Source organism: Chaetodon trifascialis, chromosome 11 (assembly GCF_039877785.1).
Source record: "Chaetodon trifascialis isolate fChaTrf1 chromosome 11, fChaTrf1.hap1, whole genome shotgun sequence".
NCBI classification, from domain to species: Eukaryota; Metazoa; Chordata; class Actinopteri; order Chaetodontiformes; family Chaetodontidae; genus Chaetodon; species Chaetodon trifascialis.
The window spans coordinates 10,436,878-10,460,556 of record NC_092066.1 but is presented as its reverse complement, the minus strand read 5'-3'; the positions used below and the strand labels follow the sequence as shown (position 1 = coordinate 10,460,556).

The 23,679-nt window shown below is 43.1% G+C and overlaps 1 protein-coding gene across 4 annotated transcripts in view; it reads left to right on the top strand.

The window, feature by feature from the left end:
* agap3 (ArfGAP with GTPase domain, ankyrin repeat and PH domain 3) overlaps nucleotides 1–23,679 on the top strand; it is a 113,980-nt gene that overhangs the window by 65,516 nt on the left and 24,785 nt on the right. For 3 of the 4 annotated variants that reach the window (XM_070974434.1, XM_070974435.1, XM_070974432.1), the window contains exons 9-13: nucleotides 4,147–4,230; nucleotides 8,490–8,594; nucleotides 10,324–10,495; nucleotides 16,834–16,983; nucleotides 23,000–23,155. In XM_070974434.1, the coding sequence (XP_070830535.1) occupies nucleotides 4,147–4,230; nucleotides 8,490–8,594; nucleotides 10,324–10,495; nucleotides 16,834–16,983; nucleotides 23,000–23,155 (667 nt within the window). Of the gene's footprint in view, nucleotides 1–1,960; nucleotides 2,052–4,146; nucleotides 4,231–8,489; nucleotides 8,595–10,323; nucleotides 10,496–16,833; nucleotides 16,984–22,999; nucleotides 23,156–23,679 lie in introns of those variants that run through there. The other variant, XM_070974436.1, reaches the window with a different exon arrangement.

The following is a 23,679-nucleotide window of genomic DNA, read 5'->3' as shown; positions in this document are numbered from 1 at the left end:
GCGTTGTTGTTCGTCAAATGAATGAAATAATTCTCTGGAGAGCCTGTTTGTACCGAGGAGGAAAAAAAAATACAAAACGTGTTTTCAAACTAACTGAATGGCTGAGTCAGCTTTTGCAAAGTTTTAGGTGTCTCAGTTTTTTGTTTTTTTTTTCAAGTTTTCTCTCTAACTTTGTGAGCTTCATGCGACAGATATCAGGCTGTGTGAGATTGCCTCCCTCCTTCCTGGTACATCCGCCCTCCCCCCGCCTCTCAAATGTCCCCTCTCCTCCACCTGTCCTCCTTCCCATCACCCGTTTCCTCTGCTGCCTCCTATCTCCTGCCTCCTTCTCTCCCCCATCTCTTTCTAACTAACTCCCTCCCTATCTATTCCCCCCCTTCCTCTATTTCCTCCTACTGCCTCCACCCTGTTACCCCAGCTGCTGTGGAAGCCGCAGGCTTTGTGGCCTCCGAGCAGTACAGGCTGTGTGCTAGCTCCCCTTGTTGTCTCCCTTCCCCCCTGCTAGGTAGTGACTAACCATGTCCACCAGAGAAATGAGCCTCTCCCCGTCCGCGTCATGGAGATGCCGAAGCACGCCACCTACCCAGTGTGGGTGCCGGAGTGGCAAGCCGAGCGGGAGTTTCAGCTCATGACCTTCTGAGGAGCAGCGAGCCGAGGGTGGGAGGAGGGAGGGCGAGGGAGGAAAGGAGGAGGAGGAGGAGGAAACAGAGGAGGAGGAGGAGGAGGGGACGGAAAGTTAACGGGGCGATGTCGACATTTCTTCAGTGACACTTGAAGAGTACGATGGGCTGAGGAGAGGAAGACTCGCAGTGCCAACCTTTCTGCCATTTTACAAAACAACAGAAAGAGAAAATATTTCATCATCGCAACAATATCGAGGATGTCCCTTTCCTAGCTTTGTCCGTTTTAAAAACAAATCCACATCTGTGTTAGTTCGCCAAAAGTCCTGCTACTCACCCATAGACTGCAGGCTGCCATTCAGAAAGCCTGCCGTGTTTTTTAGCCACTCTCTTGTAAGTAGTTCACCTTATGTTGATTTTCAAGAGAAGCACTCAATGAATGAAAATATGCCTTAATGTCATCAGTAGACAAGCTTTGACAGATCAATATCAGACTCACTTTAGTCATTACACACAAAGTACTTTGTTTTACAGTATTACCGAGGAGAAAACTGCTGCAGGAGAACAATCTTGTGCAGTTGTAATCAGATATAAAGTAATATTTGTCACATTTGTGGCGCTGGCATTGGGACTCTTGAAATTAAGAAAAATCCTTTGCAATGTGCAGGTTATTGAGTTAACAGTGTTGGAGAGTGAAAATTATCACTTTGGGGTTCAGATTTGTATTTTTTTGGGGGGGGGGGGCTAAATTTAATCTGATTACAAAGACAGCAGATGTAGTTTATTAAAAAAAGCCCCTTGAAACAGGTGAATCCTTTTTAATAATGCATTGGTTTGGCAGTTTTTTAAAGTAAGTAAATACAACTCAAAGCTTTACTGCAGAAGATCTTATCACGCCGTCTTTTCACCGCCCTCACAAATCAATTCCACCCAACCACAATCATTTCAAGCCAGTATTTACCATAACTGTCCTTGGCCACTAGGTGTCAGCACAGTACGCATTATATTTCCTAGTGCTTCCATGGTCAATAACTCTAAACGATCTGTTTTGTAATCTGTCTGTGGTTTCCTGACGTCTTCAGGCTGTCTGTCCCTTTTTGTGTTGAAAAGCACACTGTTTAGGAATTTAGATGAATACTACGGCATTTTTTATACTGAACACCATCCCACTCATTCATTCATATTCATTTATTAATGTCTGCCATTTGGTGTTTCCATTTCATGTTCTCAGTCCCTCGACTTGTCATTGGATCTCGACGTACGAAACAAAACATAACCAAAACGAACAAACAAACAAAAAAAAAAAATAACCATTTGACACTGTTTTTCAATATTTGCAGATTTGTGCTTCTGTTTCCAACCTTTCTTCAACAAAAAGGGCTTTCCAACTCCTTCCGAATTAGAAGAGCATGATGGTTTAAAAAAAGAAAAGAGTCCCCCTGCTTTGCCAATCCTGATAGAGAAGAGATTATTTACTGAGGACTTACAGCTTGTCGCTGCTTTACCCTTGATGCTTTGCTGCATTCAGGGTAATGCATAGAACTTGCACTATACGGGAACTTTGCGTCTAACGCTGTCTAAAGTCGAGTCCTTTTGAGTGTTTGAGGGCACTCCAGGTCGACTGTCAAATATCACAAAGTGAGACAGACTCTAGGGACTCTTCTGGAAATGCCCCATCCACCCCTGCGCCCCACCCACCCTTCCCCCACCCAAACCCCCACCCCTCAAACTCTCATTCAGACATCACGTACAAAAACACGCTGTACAGTCAAGTCACTCTTGGAACTGTTATCCAGCCGCCCAAAGGACTCAACCTTTCCTTACATGACATCACACTGCCTTTTGCCATAAATGAGGACTCAAGGACTAGAGGTGCCAAGTTGTTTTTTGTTCTTCCTTTTAGATTTTCCTACATTCATTTGGTCCGGTTTTTTTTATTTGATTCCTTCTTATTTTCCAGCGAGTATTGAAGCACTGAATGGGATTGAACATGTGGTATAAATGTGTTGTCACAGAGTTATTTTAGATCAGAGTAACTTTATGAAGGCCTTCATAAAAGTCAGGGTAGAGAGTGAGGGTTCTGAGGTACAACAGAGAGATATTATACTGAACGTTGCCAACAAATGAAACTGGGTTGCACCGACTTGTATGAATGTAGTTAAACTTAACATTTGTTTGCCTTTTATTTATTTTTGCACATTCAATGGTTTTGTTTTGTTCTTTAATTCATTTATTTATTTTCATTTTTCTCAATTTAGGTTTGGTACAGAGATTATGAACTCTTGCATAATCGCTTTTCTATCATGAACGGATTGACGAAAATATAGACTGCTGTATATCTTGTATTGTATTTTATTTACAATGGTACTCTATAAAAAGTACATACATATAAGGAGTATATGAAATAATGCCTTTATTGTCCATCCTATATTTTGTGGGAACTGCAATGTTTGGCTCAATCTGTTGAATATTTTGAAGTGAATTTGTGACTTGCTTTGTATGGTGTCTGTATAGAAGCTAAACAAGTCATCATTAAAAAAAAATAAAATGTTGGAAAAAATATAAACACCAGAGTTGGTTTACTTGAACTCAGACTCTACCTCTTCTCCATTGGTGACTGGACATTTTCTCATGTTCTGAGTGAGACCATACACACTCATGTCTGTCCCTGCCTGTACCTCATCTCTTTATTTGTTTTGGGGTGGGAAAGTTATTTTCAAATGACTTTATTTCCATGTGAGGTCATATTGACTGTCTAACCATTTGTCTTTACGCAGGCACTGCCAGAAACTTGAAATGTTTGTGCTTTTTTACTTTTTTGACTTGTTTGTTATTTGCAAAATAATTTTATGTCCCAGCAGGTTTTGCAGGTCAAAGGTCGGAGGACGCCACTCGTACTGAAGTCTTTTAAAAAATAACCATTTTCCCTTCTCTCCCTTTAACCTGTAATGGACTTTCATGTATTTAACGTGCTACAAAAGCCCTTATCAGTGCAACCATGCTAAAGGCACAGATGAAGCTACACTGGCATAGCAGCAGTTGGTCTGCAGGTCCAGTAAGGGCCCGCTCTGGGTCTCAAACAGAGGGAAGGATCCCCCAAAGGGTTTCAGGGCTGAGTCATGACTCAATGTGTGGTCGTCCTTGGTCTCCTCTGTGTTGAGATGTGTCTATTGTGGTCTTGGTTTGGTCTCTTTTTTTAAGTTTTTTCTTTTGAACTTGCACGTCGGTGTTACTGCTGTTTGTTACGCTGGTCTGCTTGTCTGTTAATTTCGAGCTTCTTTTGAGACTTTTATTTTGCAACGTCGAGTTTCTCCACAAATGCTCCAAACACAAACTCCCCCACCTCCCCCTTCTCACCCGCAGTCTCTCTTTCTCTCTCCCTCACACACACACACACACACACACACACACCCCAACATACACAAGCACGCCCCAAAAACTCACCTCACACCCCACAACTCCCACTCTCTGCTTTGCCGTCAGTGTGTCGCTTCAGTTGCTGACTGACTTTCTTGTTTTCTTGCAGTCACGGAAAGCCAGTGATCAGGCAAAGAGCGTTGACAGTAAAACAGACAGCATAGGCAGTGGAAGGGCCATACCTATCAAACAGGTAAGCTGTTTTCCTCATTTTTAACCCACATTTCTCTTAGTTACCTGGTAAGTATGATCCCTTTATGTGTCAAGAGATGTTCTGTTTAATGTCAATATGCTGCATGTTAAAAATTTAAAATCAGAGTTTGATGAGCTGTAGAGTTAACCTGTGTGATTTGGGCAAAGCCATGTGTTGTTGTAACCACTAGATGGCGACATAATACAACATAACAAGCCAGTAGAAGTGAAGCAAGCAGAGGTGGAGAAGAAGGCTGGGGGGAAAAACATCGGAAAGGTTATTAGCAGAGACATGTGGCTTTATGTTGGTGAAAATCACCTTGAAATTAAAAATAATTATGTTTTGATATTTGAGATTTGTACTTTAAGTGCAGGTGAATTCACACATAATAGAATAATTCTCTTTCAGATAATGAAAATAAACATTTTGTGTGTTTCTCAAGTGGCCATAACTGAAAACATGGGCCTGTTTTAACTGTGCAGTGTTAGTTCACATATTTCGCGTCAGTAATCTTGGCAGAGATGATTCCTGGGATCATTTGTGATAATAATCCTCAATTTGAGTCTGGATTTCACCTTTCAATGGAGAAATGTCTGGTCCCAGTGGAAGTGTTGCTGCTCTTATTTCTCATAATTGTGCATGGGTAGTATTTCTGAATAAAATTTCATTCATGCATATCCTTATAATCAACAATGAGAGCTTTGATTAGCTGGAATTTTCATTAGATATCCCAGTAGACATCATTGTCTTCAGCCTGACAGTTTTGTTTTTAGGTTCATTTCTTAATCTGTGACCTGACGCTACATTAAATACTCGCTGACATCACAGTGGTTTATATTTCCACATTGTTATAATTTCTCCCACCTTAAAGACCTTTGCTGCTGTTTTTTATTCGCATTCTGATTTTCTTTATATTTTTCTTTTTGATTGGTTCGCGCATTGCCTTAAAGCACCAGCTGGGTACAGAACACTGAATTACACATCTGAGTAAGGCTCATTTCCAAAAGTCCGACTGCAACCGCGGCAGATGTAATTGACACATTGATTAGTAATCACTCGCGATTATACGAGGGCTTTTGAAAATGGGTCACCATCCTTATATTATCCTCTTTACCTGCAAATGATGGAAGATAATGTCGTTTTTTGTTTTTTTTTTAAATGTTGAACCAGACCTTCTCATTGCCTTTGGAAGAAAATTGCCAAGGCTTTGGTCCAGCTGAAATAATGGCAGGGTGAAGCTTCCAAACCGCCTCACTCAATCAGAAAATAGCGCTTTGGGGAAACCAGTTTAACAGATAGAGCGTCTAACGGTCGATCTGTCAGCAACAGTGATGTCCACGTGAAAGATGCAAACGTCTCAAGATATTGTAAAATGAAAATAAATGAAGCTGTGTTACGTTTCTTTTAAGCCACACTTATTAACACAACAGAAGATTAAACTCTGGCTTATTTACAGCCACCCTACAAACACATTATTTCTATTTCATCTCCGTGAAACTCTTGGTTTTTATGTAGATTAGTGTAATTCCCTGCAGAAGCCGGCAAATCTGAGTGCAGGTGAGCGGGAGGTTTGCACATTAGAAAGAATCCCCTCTGAGCGATCTTTACTGTAAACCCACCCGTTCTAATCCACTACTTTCTGGGGAGCTCCCCTCTAAAGTCCAGGTTTCTCTGAGTCTCATGGCAACTTTTGACAAGATAAGCCTCCCCCCTCTTTATCTACAAAGGGGTTTTTTTGGCAGGGGGGCAGTTTGGCTATACAGATGTAGAGGGAGGGGTGGGGGGGGTGGGGGTTAGTGGTGTGACTGGCTGATCTACAGGCCAGTCAAATGCACAATCAAGGAGATCAAAGTGTCAATGTGTGCTTAATTACCAGTCCCCACCCCCCCACCCCCCACCCCACAGGGCCAAATTACACACCACAAGCCCCCCTCCTCCTCTTCCCTCTGCTGCTACCCCCCCCTCCCATCTATAAAAATAGTGAGTGAGGATAACAATGCACTCCGGAGCAGTTGGCGGCTCCTCAGCAGTGAGTGCATTCTTGCCCCATCACCCCCCCCCCCATCCCAACACACAGACACCGACACATACACACACCCCCCTTCTCCGCGGCCTGTCACAAAGGGCCAGCCTATCAGTCAGCCGCAGTGGCAGGATGCAGCTTTTCTCCTGGTCGTCTGACAAAAGGAGGCAAAGACACTATCTCCTCTGTGTAGATATGACAATTGTGTGGACACAGAGAGCGCATCTGACGACCGGCCTGTTTCCTTACGTCGCGCAGGCTGAACACACTCATCCCTTTGAGTGTGTGTGTGCGTGTCAGCGTCGGAGGGGAAGTGCAGGGCTGCACACATGTTGCCGTGTGATGTCAAACCAGCACACAGCTCAATCCAGCGCGGCAAACGATTGAACAATTATGATGAATTATCTCGAATCGCTCGTCGTGCTTCCAGTGACAGTGACATGCTTGATGACAGATATATCGCAGCCGTAATGGGCAGCTGGTCAAATAAAACAGAGAAGTCAGTCTGCACGCGTAAAGATTTTCACATTATTGTCCCAGTGTCTTTATTGATCTGCTTCACAGCTCTGATAAATATATGAAGCTCCGCACTGATTGCATGTATAGATTTATTTATGCTTCAGTAAGGCCGCGAGATGAGCAACATATTTGCTTGTAAAACATGCATTATATAAAGTCGCCAGCGGCCCTGTGACTGGATCATTTGCTTTGTATGATTAGAGAGCCATTTAAAAAGTGTTTACAGTTATTTTATTGACTAAATTGAGAAGAGTCTGGGCAGTCAGCAGCTTATCGATTGAAGGACACAGTGACTCTTCCTGAAAAATCATCACATGTATCAATTGTTACAAAGGAGTCAACCGAGGCTTTCTGATGTGAAACATTAACATTTATATTGAGTTTAATCGCTTGACTTTTAGTTTGGAGCAAAGTCTTTTTATTAAACAGCAATGAACACAATATATACAACATCTAAAAGTTTTTTTTGCCTCTTTTTTGCCTCCACTTTACTGCCCACAAGGAGAATTTGATGACTTTTTGTTATATTATCACTAATTGTGTCGCAGAATTGATTAAAATTCAGCTACATACATGCCTTGATGCTGTTCTGTTTTCTCAGTAGCCTCTAAAATGACTTTTTTCCCATTTTAAAATAAATTTATAGGATGAGATAACATCAGAAAATATTATTCTATACTCCGTAACTTTTTGATAGTGAAAAGTAGATTTAGCGGAGTAAATGTTTGAGCTCCTGCTGCAGTGAGAAGCTGTAAACAGGCAGGTATATATAAGCTATGAAGAAGACCAAACTCTTGAGTCCCAGCATGCAGCCAGCAGTCAGTGCTTGCCCCCCCACATCAGTCAGGGTTCGGATTAGGATGATTGTCGGCAAACAGCCTGGTGCCCAGGTCACCGAGGGTCAGCTCTGCCTGATGTGTTAATCAGGATTAAAGCCCGCAGGATGGGCCTGGCTAGCAAAATACTACCCCTTTAACCCCCCCTTTCCAGCTCACATACACACACACACACACACACAGGCCCTGGCTGTAAAAGCACAAACATTGCCCCTGCTTAATCCCCTAATTAAGCGGGCCCCTCCTCACTGTTTAACCCCGGAGAGCCTCCTGGCCCTTGCACTCAGCAGCGTTTGGTCACCTCCAGCAGAGGAACTGCATTGTTTACCAATGGATTTACTCAGCAGATAAGGAAGCCATCTGAGGCCCTAAAAGGCCCCAGAAGATAAAGTAGAATAGAATAAGAGCTGAGTGGGCTTTGAAGAGGGGAGATCACACTCCCTAATCCCCGGATTTAGAGGTCTTCCAGAGTTCAGCATGTTATGTGTATGAATGCAGGGAGGAGGTCTGGCAAATTGGATTGTCCCCCCTCTCTGAATGGTCTCTGTACCAGAGAAACTTGGCCAGTTTTGGAGATTCAAGTGGTCACAATAGAAAAACTAACATATGATTCAACCTGACAGCCAACAAGTGAGAATAAAGACTGAAAGTTTAAGGGGTTTTAATTACCTATCACTACTGTGTTGTCATTTCTTTTTTATACACGTAATCACTTCCATACTGTTTCATAATTGTCCCTGATTCAACCGCCATAACGAATCTGTACCAGCAATAATAATGCTTATTTATATAATAATATTTAACATCTATAATGGCTCATATCATCCACCGTGCTGCCTTGAGAAGAGCATATGCTCACCATGATGCCTTGTCTCTTACAGGGAATCCTTCTGAAGCGAAGTGGCAAATCCCTCAACAAGGAGTGGAAAAAGAAATATGTCACGCTGTGCGATAATGGCGTCCTTACTTACCACCCCAGTTTACACGTGAGTCTCAACCCCCCCTTCCCATTTCCTTTCATTCGGCTTTATGTGTCTGTTGCGCTACTGTTTGTACTCCACGGTGCTGCTGGAGGTTTTAATGTTCTGACTTTTTCAACTGCTGAGTACGATTCTGTTGATGCGATTACATTTACCACCTCTGCTGTAGTGAAGTGGATTACAATCGTACAGGCCTGTGATTTCAACATCTACTGTATATAATCGCCGTATTAGCTAACCCTGTGATTTAAAGCTTAGTATTAAGAAACAGGGTACCCTAGTGGTCATCTCTGTCTCCCCCTGTGGTGCCCGTCCCCAGTGCCGGCTAATGGAGACATGGCTGTGCTGCTGCGTGCCCGCCGCGCCCAGACTCCACGCTGGCTTGTATTTATAATGGTTCTCACCGTATGGCAGCAGAGCCTGACCAGCCTCCCACATCCATCTTTGTCAGAATCCTGCTGGGCTGCTAATACCTCTTAAACACTCGGCTGGCTGGCAGCTCAGGAGCGCAGTGCCACTGTCAGAAATGCCCGTCTTCCTCCAAATTCCCCTCAGTTCCTCCCATCGCTCTCCGATTCTTCCGCTCCTGTGTTTAGGTAATTCTGCGATGTGAGATGAAAGATATTATCAACCCTCTGTGTCCAAGCAGCTCAAAGTTTGAACACAAGCCCAACAGTTAGACGTGAACCTTGTGTGTGGCCTTGTTGCACTGACACTGTGTTAGCGGTTTAATTTACAAGCGGTTATTAGTCGAGCAGTGCTGTGCTACAGTGATGTATGTAATTGACTGAACAGGCTATCTCTTGATCATTACAGCTATTACAGGTCATCGGGGCAATCTATGAATCTATGAATCTGTTGACTTACGGAGGGAGGTGAAGTCAGGGAGACAGTTACATTAGCGCGGTAACAGCTCGAGCTCATTTTGAGCAGTGGAGCAGAGAAGGAGTAAGAAAGGGAAAAGGGGAAGAGAGATTGAGAGGGAGGAAGAGAGAGGGAGGGAGGCAGACTGAGAGAGTGGAAGAGGGGAACCTTTAATTTCGCAGTCAGCCAAGCCATCCACACAATCACCTTCTGTTAATTCTATCTGCTACATCAATTAAATTGTTTGTAGAAACTAATTGAATGTGGCTTAATCACACATCTTAATAGCTTTGCACGCTTCGATCTGGCTGTTAATTCCAGCAATAAAATGAAATGAGAGCGCTCACTGGGTAATTAGCGAGGAGGCTTGGGAAAGAAATGAGTGCTTTATGACACGGTAATAAAGCAGAGGAGCCGGTGGGGGGACGGCAAAGGCCGAGCTCGCCTCTATGTGGGTCTTTTTCTGCTGAGCCCAATGATTTTCACCTTGGCTTCCCACATTTGGGCCGTAGTCGCTTTAAACCAAATCAAATGCCCAAATTGAAAGAGAATGAGACTGTTTGCATTCATTAAGCCTAACATCTCGCTATTTGGAGAGACGGCGTGGGCACAGGTGATGTATAATGGCTTTACAATCATTTTTCCACTATCACACACCCTTAGTGGAAGGTCTGAGATGGGTTGTGACTAATGGGGATGGAAATTGAATAGTCTTTTAATTTGTTTTTCTTCCATAATTCCTGGGCTCTTGTTGGTCTGCTGTGTATAATCAGCTCCCTGAAGTTGGGGGAAATATTTGGACATGTCTGGACTTTTACGTGAGTGGCGTGCAGGCCAGTCACGGCTACTGTCTTTTTTCCACTCTCTACAGGACTACATGCAGAATGTGCATGGGAAAGAGATAGACTTGCTGAGGACAACAGTGAAGATTCCCGGGAAGCGACCCCCCAGAGCGGTGGCCACCGTGGCCCCCACTGCTAGCCCAAAAACCAATGGGCTGACCAAGGACCGCAGCACCTTGCAGCTGGGCATAGGAAACACAGGTACGATTCCCTGTCCTCACTATAAGGCTGAAGGGCAGACAAGTGAAGCTAACTGTGCTTCTTTTTCATATTTAAGCTGCAGATTATTGTACAATTTGAGATATTTTATACGTTTTGACACTTCTGAGTCTCTGGGAGCATGATTGGTACATTTGCATCCTATTTTAGCTTTGAGTTAAATGTGCATGGACGTGACCACACACTAATTAAACATATGATCTAGGATCTTGTAACACTGCTCTCAGGCTCATGCACACATGCAATGGGCCTTCGGGGCTTAAATATGTGAAAACAACAGTTTGTGTCCTTATTAGAGGCTTGACTTCAGACAATCTGTTGCGGTCAGTGTCATCAAAAACAATATGCAAAAACAGCTTTTGTGAGCCAGCGACAGCGCAGAGCAAATGTGTTGCTCTCATCAGTGTTAATAAAAGTGTGTTGGGGTTCACATTTTTTGACCACATGTTCATCCAGCACCTGCAGTACTGTTGTGGACACTGTGTCCTTTCCTCTTGTAGTTGTGGTATTGAATACTGCGTAATGGTAATATTCACTTATATTGGTAAGATTGAAAGGATGGTCATGGTTGGTAAAGGGGGTCTCACATATTTCAAAACAAATCACAGGTTTAAAAGGTAATGGTGACTCAATTCATCTTTTATTACTGTACTCATTTTCTATGTCCTTAATTTGTGATTAATCATAAAAATGGGTCCCAACAGGTTAATTATCTACTTTCTGTATGGTTCATTCATGCAAATTAGCTGCCTCACAGTACACCCAGTGATGACTTAATGAGTGTCTATGAGAAATCTATCAATTCTCCAAATAGCTAAACGGGGAATTAAAAATTATCTTTAAACATTACGCCCCTGTTAACGGGAATCTCACAGAACATTACGGTTTGTTTATGTTTGTGCCACCATGACACTGACCTAGATATTCTCCATCCTCTGCGGTGGTGTGGGGTCACAGCAGTAAAATCAAGTTTGGTCCTGAGTATCGTGCCAGGGTTTCTCCACCTTTCAAGTTTAAAAATAGAGCTCCTCTCCCAGCGAGCTGTGCCACTGGAGGCTGCAGAGAGTCTGGCAGGCTTATAGAGGGGAAGCCGGTGATTGGATTTAGGGGTTAGGATTAAGAGTAATTAATACTAATTAGCAAAGTGATCCCCAGAGGGAGGCGGGGTCCTTCATCGGCTGTGAAATGGGCACAGTGTTTCCATCACTCCGGCGAAAGCTAACCGGCTGAGAGTGGGTACAGAGCCAAAGACCGGTCAGCAGGGACCGTGAACGCAGTCCAGGCAGGTTGCTGTTAAGCCTGGCCAACGTGCTGCCACTGCTGAACGGGTTAATCAGTCAAAAGCAGAAAGATGTAGGAGTTTACAGAGCAGAGGACTTTGAATTGAGGTCGTTTCATCCCACACTGTTAACCTTGAGCGCAGGGTTGAGCCGGGTCAGTGGGACAAACAAAGGGCCTTGAAAAACAGGCCAGACCAGGTTTCGGGAAATCCTCACCTACAGATTTGTCTTTTTTTTTCCCCTACTGTTATTCATTTCCGGGAAAAGACTCCTCAATGACAAATTCCCAGGATTTTCAGATGCCATCCATTTGTGCATCAGGGAACAATGTGAGGAGATTTGCCTTAATCTCCACTTAGGAAAAGAAAGGTTACAAATCACATCAGGTCTCTCTCTGGGTGGAGGACCCTCTTCTGATTATGTGATCGGGATTTTGATTTCATTAGACGTGCAATTGATGAAGGGAACAAAGGAGTAATTTTTCATTCACAGCGTCCAAATCACAAGCCTTGTCTGTGCCTTTGGTAATTCATTCATTCCTTAGAGCTAAAGACCTTTATAATCACTGGGAGAAGAGGGATAGCGACGGAGAGAGGGAGGGGCGGAGTGGATGGGGGAGATGGGAAGATGAAGAGGAGAGGCTGAGAAGACAGAGTAAATGAGAGAACGCATGCGCCCACGAGTTTGCCAAGCGGGCCAGGTTTAATTCCTTTGCTGGGTGCTGAGCGGAACCGTTTTAAATATGATCCTCCCTGTTAACGCGCATCCTGCCGTGTCACCGGCGACAGATACATTGTATCAAAGTATTAATGGGCTCAGTCACTTTGAATCAATCCTGTGGGGGGAGAGGGAGACGTGCATGCGAGAGGGGGAGATTTCACGAGAGCGTTTAGCTCATTCCCTCCTCACCCTGGACCATAATTTGTCTCCAGATCTAATCTACAGCTCTGTAGAGCCACGCACTCACTGGCCAGCAGGTCCTGCCAGTGCCAGCATCAGACCTCTTCTTCCAGCACTGGTGCAATCTGAGAGGTGCTGCAGAGGAGTGGAGTCCAGCTTTTATTGTCTGATGTGCCGTGTTAGATGAGTTCAAGGAGTCCATCATCGACATTGTCATGTTATGAATGCACCATTTTGAGCTGACTTAAAACCATTTTTTAACACTACCAATTATATAAAAGTGAATACTGTTGAAAGACTTTTTTGTGAAAGTCGAAAAAATCAATATAAAATAGGTTTGGTCATGCTTGAATCTCGACTTCCACCACTTACAGCAGCAGAAGCTTTGTTTTAACCATTGATCCAGCACTTTTAGCTGTCCATTTTCAACATGTATAATTTTTCAGATGTACACCTGACAACTGCATAAGTAGCCCCTCAGGTACTGTACATGTACCCACAAGAGAGTCATAGTCAAGTATTTGGTTTATCTTTATTTTTTTTTTAAATACTTATCCTCATCTCTGAGCAAATGGCATCAAAATGTCTTCAAATTCATAGTAAGAGTGTAACATAGCAGCAGTTATGTGCTGGAAACGTCACCTGACAATATGAAGAATTAGAAAATTGTCTGTATCTAAACAAGCAAAGAAAACAGGCAATTTCATACACAAGGGTTAAAGTAAAAATTGGTTTGATGCATACAGTTTGTATAAGCACAATATGTAACTCACAGGTATACGAACGTCTGAGTGGCTCGTGTGGGGACAGGCAGCAGCAGTAATGGGGGGTGGGAGGGGCGGGGTGGGGGGGCGTGTGGGCATTGGTCAGGATGATGGTGGTGGATTACACACAGCCGCAGATGATGTGCTGCCCGGCCCACATTACCATGAATGCTTCATTATCCCACTACTTGTACATAATGGCAACAACTCCACGGAGGGGTCAGGCCTCGTCACGGCTCATCAACCCACTGACGGCCCGGCCTAAAGAGAAATGAGGAGCAAGGCAGCGCTGCTCCCCGCTAATCCATCGCCTCCACTTAACACCCCAGCCCTGGATAGCCTGTAGAACACACTATATGGCTTTCGTTATCTCCTTATACACATGGCGATACAGTCAGCAAGAAATATTTATAGTGGTGCTTTGTACTTTGTAAGTTTTCACTCATTTAAATGGGAGTTAGACAGGAGTTGACAGTGAAATGCTTCACTTTGAATGTAGTTGTAAAGGACGTTTGTCTTTGCTGACTGTGCTTGTAATTACAGTTTCTAGACACAGTTGTAGAAGAAGAATTCAGATTTTTTATTTGAGTAAAAATGGTAATACTACAATGTGAAAAAACTATTAAAAGAGCTTCACCAGAATTGTACTGTAGTAGATGAACAAATTATTACCATAATATTCTATTAATTTAAAAGTATTAAAAGTAAGAGGGCTTATTTTGCAACGAATGACTGCTGTCAGTGTAATAGTATGAAATATTTTGTTATTATTATTATTATTATTATTACTGATGCATGAAGGTGTGAGAAGCATTTTAATGCAGCTCGATGAGGTGGAGCTAATTTTTACCACTTCATGCTTCAATCTATAAAAATGGATGATATTTTAAAAAATGAATATATTTTTTTAGTTTATTGTTTGTACTTAAAATCTTAATTTGCAAATTAACTAAAGGTGTGAAATACGTGTAGCGGGGTTAAAAGTACAATATTACTGAGATTACTCTGAGATAAAGTATTAGTATTAGTATACAGTAGAAGTAAATGGATGTTCACAAGTTAAGTACCCTTATAAATGTATAGCAATATGTACTTATTTATACATTTTCTTCAACTGTCTACATGCCATGCAGTTTGACAGGAAATATCTTGATCGCTGTTGAATTTTACCTGTGAAATAACTATGATGCGTTCACCAATAATGAGACAAATTGAGGGTTGCTGTATTCAGCAAATGTCAAGAAATTGTCAAAAGGAGGCTTTTATGAAAGAGCGCTTTTCATCGCTTCTTTTTTAACTCCTAAAATGTTCTGTTGCATCATGTTATTCTAAACATTTATTGCATTACAATTGAACAGTGCTTGATGTATTTGACACCCAAATCGCTCTTCACGATCGATAAAGTCGCTCGGCATTAAGTCGAATCGTTCGGACGTCAGCTGGCAGTTGTCGGATTCGTCAGTGTCAGTCCACCATAGTGCCACTGCTGAAGCTGTGAAACACGCCGGAGTCAGGCCTGGCTGGAGCTGCGAGTACAGTCTTCTTTTAATGCCACAAGCTGATTATTTCTCCACTGTAATTACATTATCCTCCCCTTTATGCAGGAGTGGTCTCTGGGGACTAATGGATACATCCATGTATAATTCATTAATCATTAGCATCCAATTTGACAATTAGACCTGATTGTTGAATTTTAAATATCAATCGAAGTTGCCTTGTAGTTATCTAACATTTTTTTTTTTTTTTTTTTTTTTGTTCTCTCTTTTTTTTCAAGGCGTCAAAGAGTCAAACTTCACACTTTGAACATAAAGAAGCATTAATCTTTACGGTAGAAAATAAAGAATTGCCTCAAAACAATGAGGTTATTAAACATTTATCAGTCTAATATGGGGTCTCGGCTTGAAACAAAAATACGTTACCGTCGTGTTTTTTTCTTTCAAATCACATTTATAAATGTCCCTTTTTAAATTCAGTATGATAAAGCATTTTTTTTATAGAAGTCATGAGCGTATTTTATGTTTCATTCATCCGTCACTTTAAAAAAAAAAAAAAAACAACAAAGTTTCACATTTTCTTTCCAGTACCCCTGCTCCTCATCTCCCCCTCCTCCTCCTCCTCCTCCTCCTCCTCTGCTCTGATTTCAGCATGCTAATTTAGTCAGTGCTCCTCAGCATGATTCCCTCGCTCTCTCTCCCATTCTTGCTGCGATTCTGCTCCCTCCCCTCTGGGACCTGAAGATTAATATTCCTGGGCCCAACAAGATAATTACTGATACTAATTAGACATGATTATGTGAATTTGATACACTTATTACTCTAGATAATGAGTAGGACATATTATCCTAACAAGCACCCGTGCCGCTTAGTTTACTTTACACACGACCCACACTCTATATTTTCTGTTATTGTCACCTCAATCAGAAACTGATATTCTCTTGTAATTATTGAATAAAAGGCCTTGATGTGCGATACCTTTAAGATGTGAAGGCATTGTGGAGAAAATCAGAGATATGGCTTGTGTTCCAAAACAAAACCTCAGAAATTTGAACTTCCAGTGTCAAAGCAGCATCTGTTTACCATTAAATTGTACTGTTTTGAGAATGTGGTTGTGCAGCCTGTAAAGGAGTTATTGCACAGTAAAAATGAGCTTTCGCGACAGCTAATTTTATTTATAAGCAACTTATCTTTTCTTGTATCTTATATGAAATGTGTTCTAATCAGTGCAACATCACCTTGCATTCAGTGGAGTGAATTTTTCTGAATAAAATACACTTTTGGAACAGATTCTTGTTCGTCTATTCGGTTTGATGCACTTCAGAGCTGAAGCAGGTAATCTGACTCCCGTCACATGACTGGAAGTGAATGGATGAGGTTTTCAGAGTAGTTAGGACGTGTTGTAGCGACTGCTCGCGAACAGGAGGGAAGGACCCCACATGGCGCAGCCTAACCCATGAATTAGTAAAGAGAGCCAGGCGTCCGTGGCTCGCCTGATTGGAAGTTGGGGAGAGAACGCCTGCTGACGCCAGTGGAGATCGATGTGGCAGTCAGAGGGATGAGGCGAGATAATTAGCGTTCAGAGTGTATCTTGTTAATTAAGGGCTAATTAGAGGCAGAGGCGGAGGGAGAGGGGTTTTGCGTGTGTGTCTGTGCGTGAGGGGGGTTGTTTGACAGAGGGATGTGCACAAATAAGGTGGCAGCGGCATTGCAGTGCTGCAGAAACTACCAAAAACTGTTAACTCAATTGCACCATTATCACTTCTTTGCAGACTTTTTTTGGCGTTAAGGAAAACAGTCCTACCAGGCTAAGTTCAGAATTCGGCCGTGGAGAACGTAAGAAATCAGGATTCATTTTCTTGTGTCTGTCACTTATGTTGCAGGCGCTCCTCACTCCAACAGCAGCACGTCCCTGCAGACGGGCGGCTCGGTGTTTGGCGGCAGCAAAGACGGCATGCACCAACGCTCCTTCTCCGTGTCCAGCGCCGACCAGTGGAATGAAGCCATCAACACCAGTACAAGCAGCGCAGCCCGTAAGCTTCTGCACCTTTTAAGTCCTCGCCATGCACAGTCCGGTCGAAAAACCCCCAAATTGCACACGTTACTAGCGCAAGTGTAAATTAAAACAAAATGAAGCGACCTGATCTAGAGGCGCGTTGCGAGCTGCAGATGCCATTTCTAGAGTTTCCCAGACAGGTGGTACAAGCCCTCATTTTCATAATTAGGTGATCAGGGCTGTGATCGCTGTGACCTTTTTGGCTGCTACTCTTTGATAGAAGCAGCGTGTTCAGAGGAGAGGAACAGTGAAGGTTAACTCTGCCATCGATGCATCTCCACTTACTGCCTCTGTGTCACATTGCACCTTGTCACTGTACTTGAGTGAAGTAAGATAATATATTCACCATGCATGTCTGCACCCCCCCCGTCTTTACCTTCCATCTTACTCTTATCCCCCCCCCCCCCTCCTTCGTCTGTTTTCCTCTCTTTTCTTCCGAAGAGGAAAATGAATGCTTTTTGGGGGTACCATTCATCACCAGTTATTTCCCTCTCTTTGTGGTTGGCAGTAAAAAAGCACTTAAATGCACATCAACAGAATAACAGTCATTTCCATGCATGTTTGCACTCTGGTAGTTCTCATTAGCACGGCGGCGGCTCCCCCCCTCCCCATGGGCTCCCAGGGGCCCCGGCAGTTTAAAGAGCGCACTTTACGAGCGCTGCTGGAGTCCAACTGCACGGCCCTCGTGGTTCCGCAGACAAGCCTGTCTCTCATTTGGAGCTGCCAAACGATCAATTCTGCCTGGACGCAGGCACTTCCATCACCCCCTACCCCTGTCTCCCATCAGCAGCTTGCCCAAAGCAGAATTACTTAGATTCGTGGGGTCCTCAAATAAATGAGCGTGTGTTGTGTATGTGTGTGTGTTCTCGCCAAATTTTTTTGTGTGTGTAGCTATTTGTATGTGAGTTTTTTCCACGGAGCGCGTTTGTGGTGTGGGAGAGAAAAAAGGCGTTTGGCAGCCGGTCTGCACAGGACAAATAGGAGTTTCCTAAACGCTGTGCAGAGAAAATGAGGAGGCCTAGAATTTCCCATTTTCATGTTTGGTAAACTGAAAAGCCCTCAATATTACCATAGCTCATTAACCAGCATCCAGTCTTCAACTAAATCAGATCCACAATTTGCTCCATTATTCTATTTTCTTCAATTATTTTCATGCTACTCTCAAGGTAACCACAAATGAGCTTGAATGAGGCAAATGAGCTGAAAATAATAGTAGAAACGTTGCTCCAAATGATAGATACTGTATGTTGCTCGTCCTTGAGAAGGCGTGTCTCTGTAATCAGTGCATAGTCAGTGCAGATAGTTTAAGGCTCGTGCACGAGAGGCAACGTCTCTGCAGCTCAAAAACTTTCCCTCGTTTTTACATCTTTTGACAACGAAGGAATCTGAATCGCAGAATGTGTCGGCAGAGTAAAGTGTGACCGGACTATCAGAAAACATAAAGTTGATTGAAACGCCACCGTCTTATCTTTCATCCTAATGTGCCTTCAATAATCAATAGAGGGTGTTCCACAGTGAAGGGTGCTCATGTTTTGCCATTTGAATTGACTTGAACCAAGCCCAATCACTCCATTATCCTTGGTGAAGGTTGCAGGTTAACATAAAATGTGATTCTGAGATGCAAAAACAGCAGATTGATGATTCACTGGAGAATGAATGCATCTTAGCCAGGTAACCATTTCCATATTATTTAAAGAATGTCCTCATTTGTAAACCTATTGAGCAATGGCAGAAGCAGAGGTAGTCACGTCTCTTGAATATTGAGCGCAGATTTTTGATTAAATCCCGGCCCAATTTTTCTATTGCTTGCATTCATAAAGACACCCATCCTTAATGCACCGGATGCTTGTTTAGATCCTGCTCTCCTTGGTACACCTCAATCTTTGAACCTGAATTAAACGCAAGAGGCTCAAACAGTCGTCGGAGCAATGTGGTGGACTCGCTGATGACGGTGACTTAAGTCGTGGTCAGTGTGTGAGTAATGTGATATTTTCCGAGGGCAAAAGATTGCTGTAGATCGGTGCTTTCCATGGGTAATGATTCCTTTATTAATTCAATATTGTCCTATCGTTAGAGGGTTGGGATGTCTTCACAGTTCTAGTGGCCAAAAAAATGTGAACATCAAGTCATATTCTGCTAAAAATGTGTCCCGACTGAACAGTGCACTAAAAATGTGTTCTATTAAAATGCAGAAGACTTGACTTGACCTGAAATGATTTGTTGATTAATACTTATGGTGATCAACAGAAAATGAATCTGAAACTATTTTGATAATCAACAAATCGTTTCAGTTGTTTTTTGACATTCATCAGTCGTAGCTTCTCAAACATGCTGCTTTTTCTTGTCATATATGATAGTTATTTTATATACTGTGAGATTTTTTTTTCAGATTTCATGCACAAAAAGAGATTAGGAAATTATGGATTCATCCATAATGATAATAATTGTTAGCTACAGCCCTCGTGGCAAGAGCAAAATCTAAACTTTTCACCATGTGACTTTTAATATAAAATATCATTACATATTGCTAAATCTGTGCTAACTATCACAATGCTATTTTTGTCCTCACTGCCCACCAGTAGAAGTTCTTCTTTCCATCCTCCAAGACGTTTGTGCTGTAGCTCTGCTCTGTTGTGTGGTAATTTATACATTAGTGCTTTTTCCTCTGCTAAGTTTACGTATCAGGACGCAGGTAGTTAATGCACAGATAGCCTTTTCCTGTGGCACTGTGTTTTATACCTTGGCCTCCCGATGCGAGGGTGATAGCATGTGGGGCGTTTGATTTCTACGCCAGGCCGTAATGAAGTTTGACATTTAGTTTGGAGAGAGCAGCGGAGCGCGATCAGGCCTTGATTAGTACGCTCTAATTGAGGATAATAAGGGGGAGGCGGTGATTGTTTCTAATTTTTGCCATTAATTGCAGCCGTTGGCTTTGATTGAGGACAGGCAGGGCTGCCATGTCAAGGGGCCTGGCGGAATCATAGTGTTCCTCACCCGGAGCCTCTTGAATAACAATGAAATGACTCCCCCCCTTCCTCAGCCTCCCCCCCGCCTCCCTCTCTCACCCTTTTTTCATTCGCATTCACTAACGTTGGTAAAGGCAGGAAGCTGTTAGCGGCTCCCTCTTTGTCTCACCCACAGTCTTCATCCTGAAGCATGTTTAAACTGTCATCACCCTGTAATCACAGGTTAGTCTGATACCTATGCTGCTGCCCAGGTGATCTTGGCTGAGTGGGAAAGAGACTCCTGATCCCCGGTGTGCTCCATCACCCAGCTTTGTCCTAATGGCCCTCCTACACGCTAACATCTAGCTAATAATGCCACCGTGAATGCAGTCAGTCCAAAAACTTCAGAATTCTCAATTTAAGGAATGTAATCTAGCAGCATGCATAGTTTAGAGCTGAGAAGCACTTAAATGCTGGAGACTTTACATTATATAAAAGCATTAGATTTCAGGTGCTTTGATATTATTGCTCAGTGATGTGTGCTGTAGTTTTATCCATTTCTTGCCTCTATACCTTCATGTTGCAGACTTCTTAAAGCCTGATTAGTGCACACAAAGGGAGGTGTTTCACCCCTGTGTATGTTTCAGGTGCAGGATGTGCAGGGTCAGGGTCATTTTCCACAACATTAGGGGCAGAAATTGATAATTAGAGGTGTTTATGACACGGTTGGGGCCCCTGAGGGGCAGCCCTCCCCTTTAACCTCAAGCGACATTAAACAAATGCTGGCTGTCACGTTGGAGACAGGTTGGAGCTCAAGTCTTCCACCCGCCATACGGAGCTGTGCTGGCGGGACAGACGCTGGGATGGAGAGGGAGGAGGAAGCAGAGGGTGGGAGTGGGGGGGGGCACATGGAGGACCCCTGTGCCCCCAGCTGTCTGAGCCAGCTAATGACTCGTCTCAGGGGGGCTGTTGTAAGAGAGCAGGGAAATTGAAACAGACGCCTCGACTAGAAGCTACTACATGTGTGGCTGCGTGCTGCCATTCAAAAACACCAGAGAGCGTAATGTATATAGTCCAGCACACACACCAATGTTATGTTTATTAATGTGATGGCATACAATCACTATTATTATTTTCCAAGTAACACTTCACTATTTATGCTGAAATATTAATGCTGCTTCTAAGGATGGTTCTTTATCTTCTAACAAATTAAACATGGTTAGAACTATTTTTCCCCAGTCATGACATTCTTGTTTGTGTACATCAACTCAACATCAAGATTAATCTATTAAGTCCAGTCCAGACATAACCATGTGTGTCTCAGGTGTTGCCTCCTATATTCGAGCCCACGCTCAAACAATGCATCCCCAGGCCCTCTGAGCTCCACTCTCCCCCCACGCTAGCATCTTCAATCCCCTGCTGAGCCCATCTTACTCCTCCAAGACAGCCCCATCTCCCTAAAGGTAATGACCGAATTAGGCCTAATGTTGTACACTGGCTAATGGCACAGTGCCGCACATTATAGCATGTGCAACTGGCAGCAACAACAGCAATAATCCCTGAGCCCCTTGTCCTCCTGCACGCCACCCCTGGGGCTGGGACGGTGCACAGGGAAATGAATGGAGTTTGCTACACTACAATGAGCTTTTGATGGGAGACAATGGAGGAGGCTGCCAGCACCACACAGGGTGGTAAGAGGAGAGCAATATGGGGCCCATCTACCGGCCCTCCCTCCCTGCTTCCCCCAGGCCCCTGGCCCCCGCTCCCAGATTCATAATAGCATCCGGAGGGGGAAAGAAGGGAAAGTGATGTCAAATGTCAGGAAATCAGAAAGATGGCAAGCTGACAACCCCCTCCTCTCGTCCCATCCCTCCTATCCCTTTGCCCAACGGTAGCACAGGTTAATATCACATTTATAAAATCACTTACAAGAAACAAAGCCGGCTCTTAGCCCCCTGTCACTCTCAGACAGTCATATGGAGAGCTTTGCCGCGGGCTAACTTAGGTAACCATTTGTTCACTGATAGCTCCATACCTGTCCTTCACTCTGTCTAAAGCTGGAGCCACGCTTACTTTTGGAGCACTCACTTCCAACTCTTGCAGCTGTGGACACATTTTAATGTTGTGACAAGTCTGCTTCTGCTTTGCGTGACACTTTCTATACAGCTGATGGTGTCATTCATTACTCATTGTCATTTCGCAGCAATTCATACATTTGATACATAATGGTGCATAACTCTTTGAGTTAAATCGAAGCTGTCAGTTTATTTTCAAGGAATTGTTTCAGGTTTTTCCTACCTGTCTCTGTGTAACACACAGGTGTGTTTTTTTGTTTTTGTTTTTGTCATACATTGCTTCCATCATACTGGGCGTGTAGCTTCAGATGAGAGCAATTAATGCAATTAATAGCAGACAAATCAACAGTCCTCATTAAGCAAGGAAAAATCATCCAGAAGCAACATGATGCTGCAGCGTTCTGCCAGAGCAACTTCTAGTTTATATTTCATCAAGTGATTTTTATTTTGAAATCTGACACTTCTGCAGTTCTTTATCTGTACGTCGTGGTTCATCATAGCAATAAATTTGCCCCAATTAACCTTAACTGAAGTTTAAATTTCAGTGTTTCGCTTAATTTTTCCACTTTTTACTCTTTGTAATTTGCAACGGATGCGATTTTTGTGACTGCATGTTGCGTCCTTCTGAAAGCGTTAAATACATTCTGCCTAAGAAAATCCCTGGAAACTTTAAAAGTGACATAATGATAACCCACCAATGGGAGTTTATGTATTAAACTCTATAGAGTAACTACTTGAATTCACCAGAGACTTCTGTAGCATCATACTTGCATCGGTGTGTTTTTATCATGAAGCGATCATTGTAGAGTTGTACCCAGTTAGTATGGAACTATAGATACCAAGATGAAGCTGTGACCTTGAACCTTAAACCAACCTACATGGGCAGTGAATATGAAACTTAAAAAATCCAAACTGCTGTCTTCATTTACTGTAGAAAATAATAATTGTTTTTCACTTGTCTGTGTTTTTTCAGCCAATGGAATGACTGACCCCACCACCTCCAGTGTGGGAAGCGCCACGAGCCCTAAACTTGAGCCACCTCCATCGCCACACGCCAACCGCAAGAAACACAGACGGAAAAAGAGCACGGGCATCACGAAGCCAGACGGCTTATCTGCAGGCAATGAAGGTGCGACACAATCACATTACTACTGTTCTGACATGACCGAAACTCCTGAAACAGAAAGGAAATCGTCCATGAGATACGCAAGTGGCAAAACATTTACCTGCCAATAGTTACATCCACCTGTTTTCTGTATATTTTTGATGTCCACTGAAGCTTCTGCTCCACTGAAGAGACTAAAAATAGCAGAAAAGATCAGGTCTGTGTGGAACAGTGAGGTGGCTGTAGCATTCCTCAAGCCCATACATGAATCAAACAGAAACCACTCTGTTAATTATGTGAATCATCAAAGGAATCTCAATGAAACATTTTCTTCTGTAGGGGTTTAATCGCACCTGACTTAGAGGTGTGATTAGCGATGAACCAATTATTCGCTATTCGCTTATTCAATTGCATTTTCTTTAGCTGATACTTCTGGAAATTGTGCTAAATTTGGAAGCCTGGCTAACGTGGAGACCCAGGTTCATTTCCTGGTGGAAAAAAAGTGGAATTTAATTTATTAGTAGTAAAAACTAAAGATGTTTCAGCTA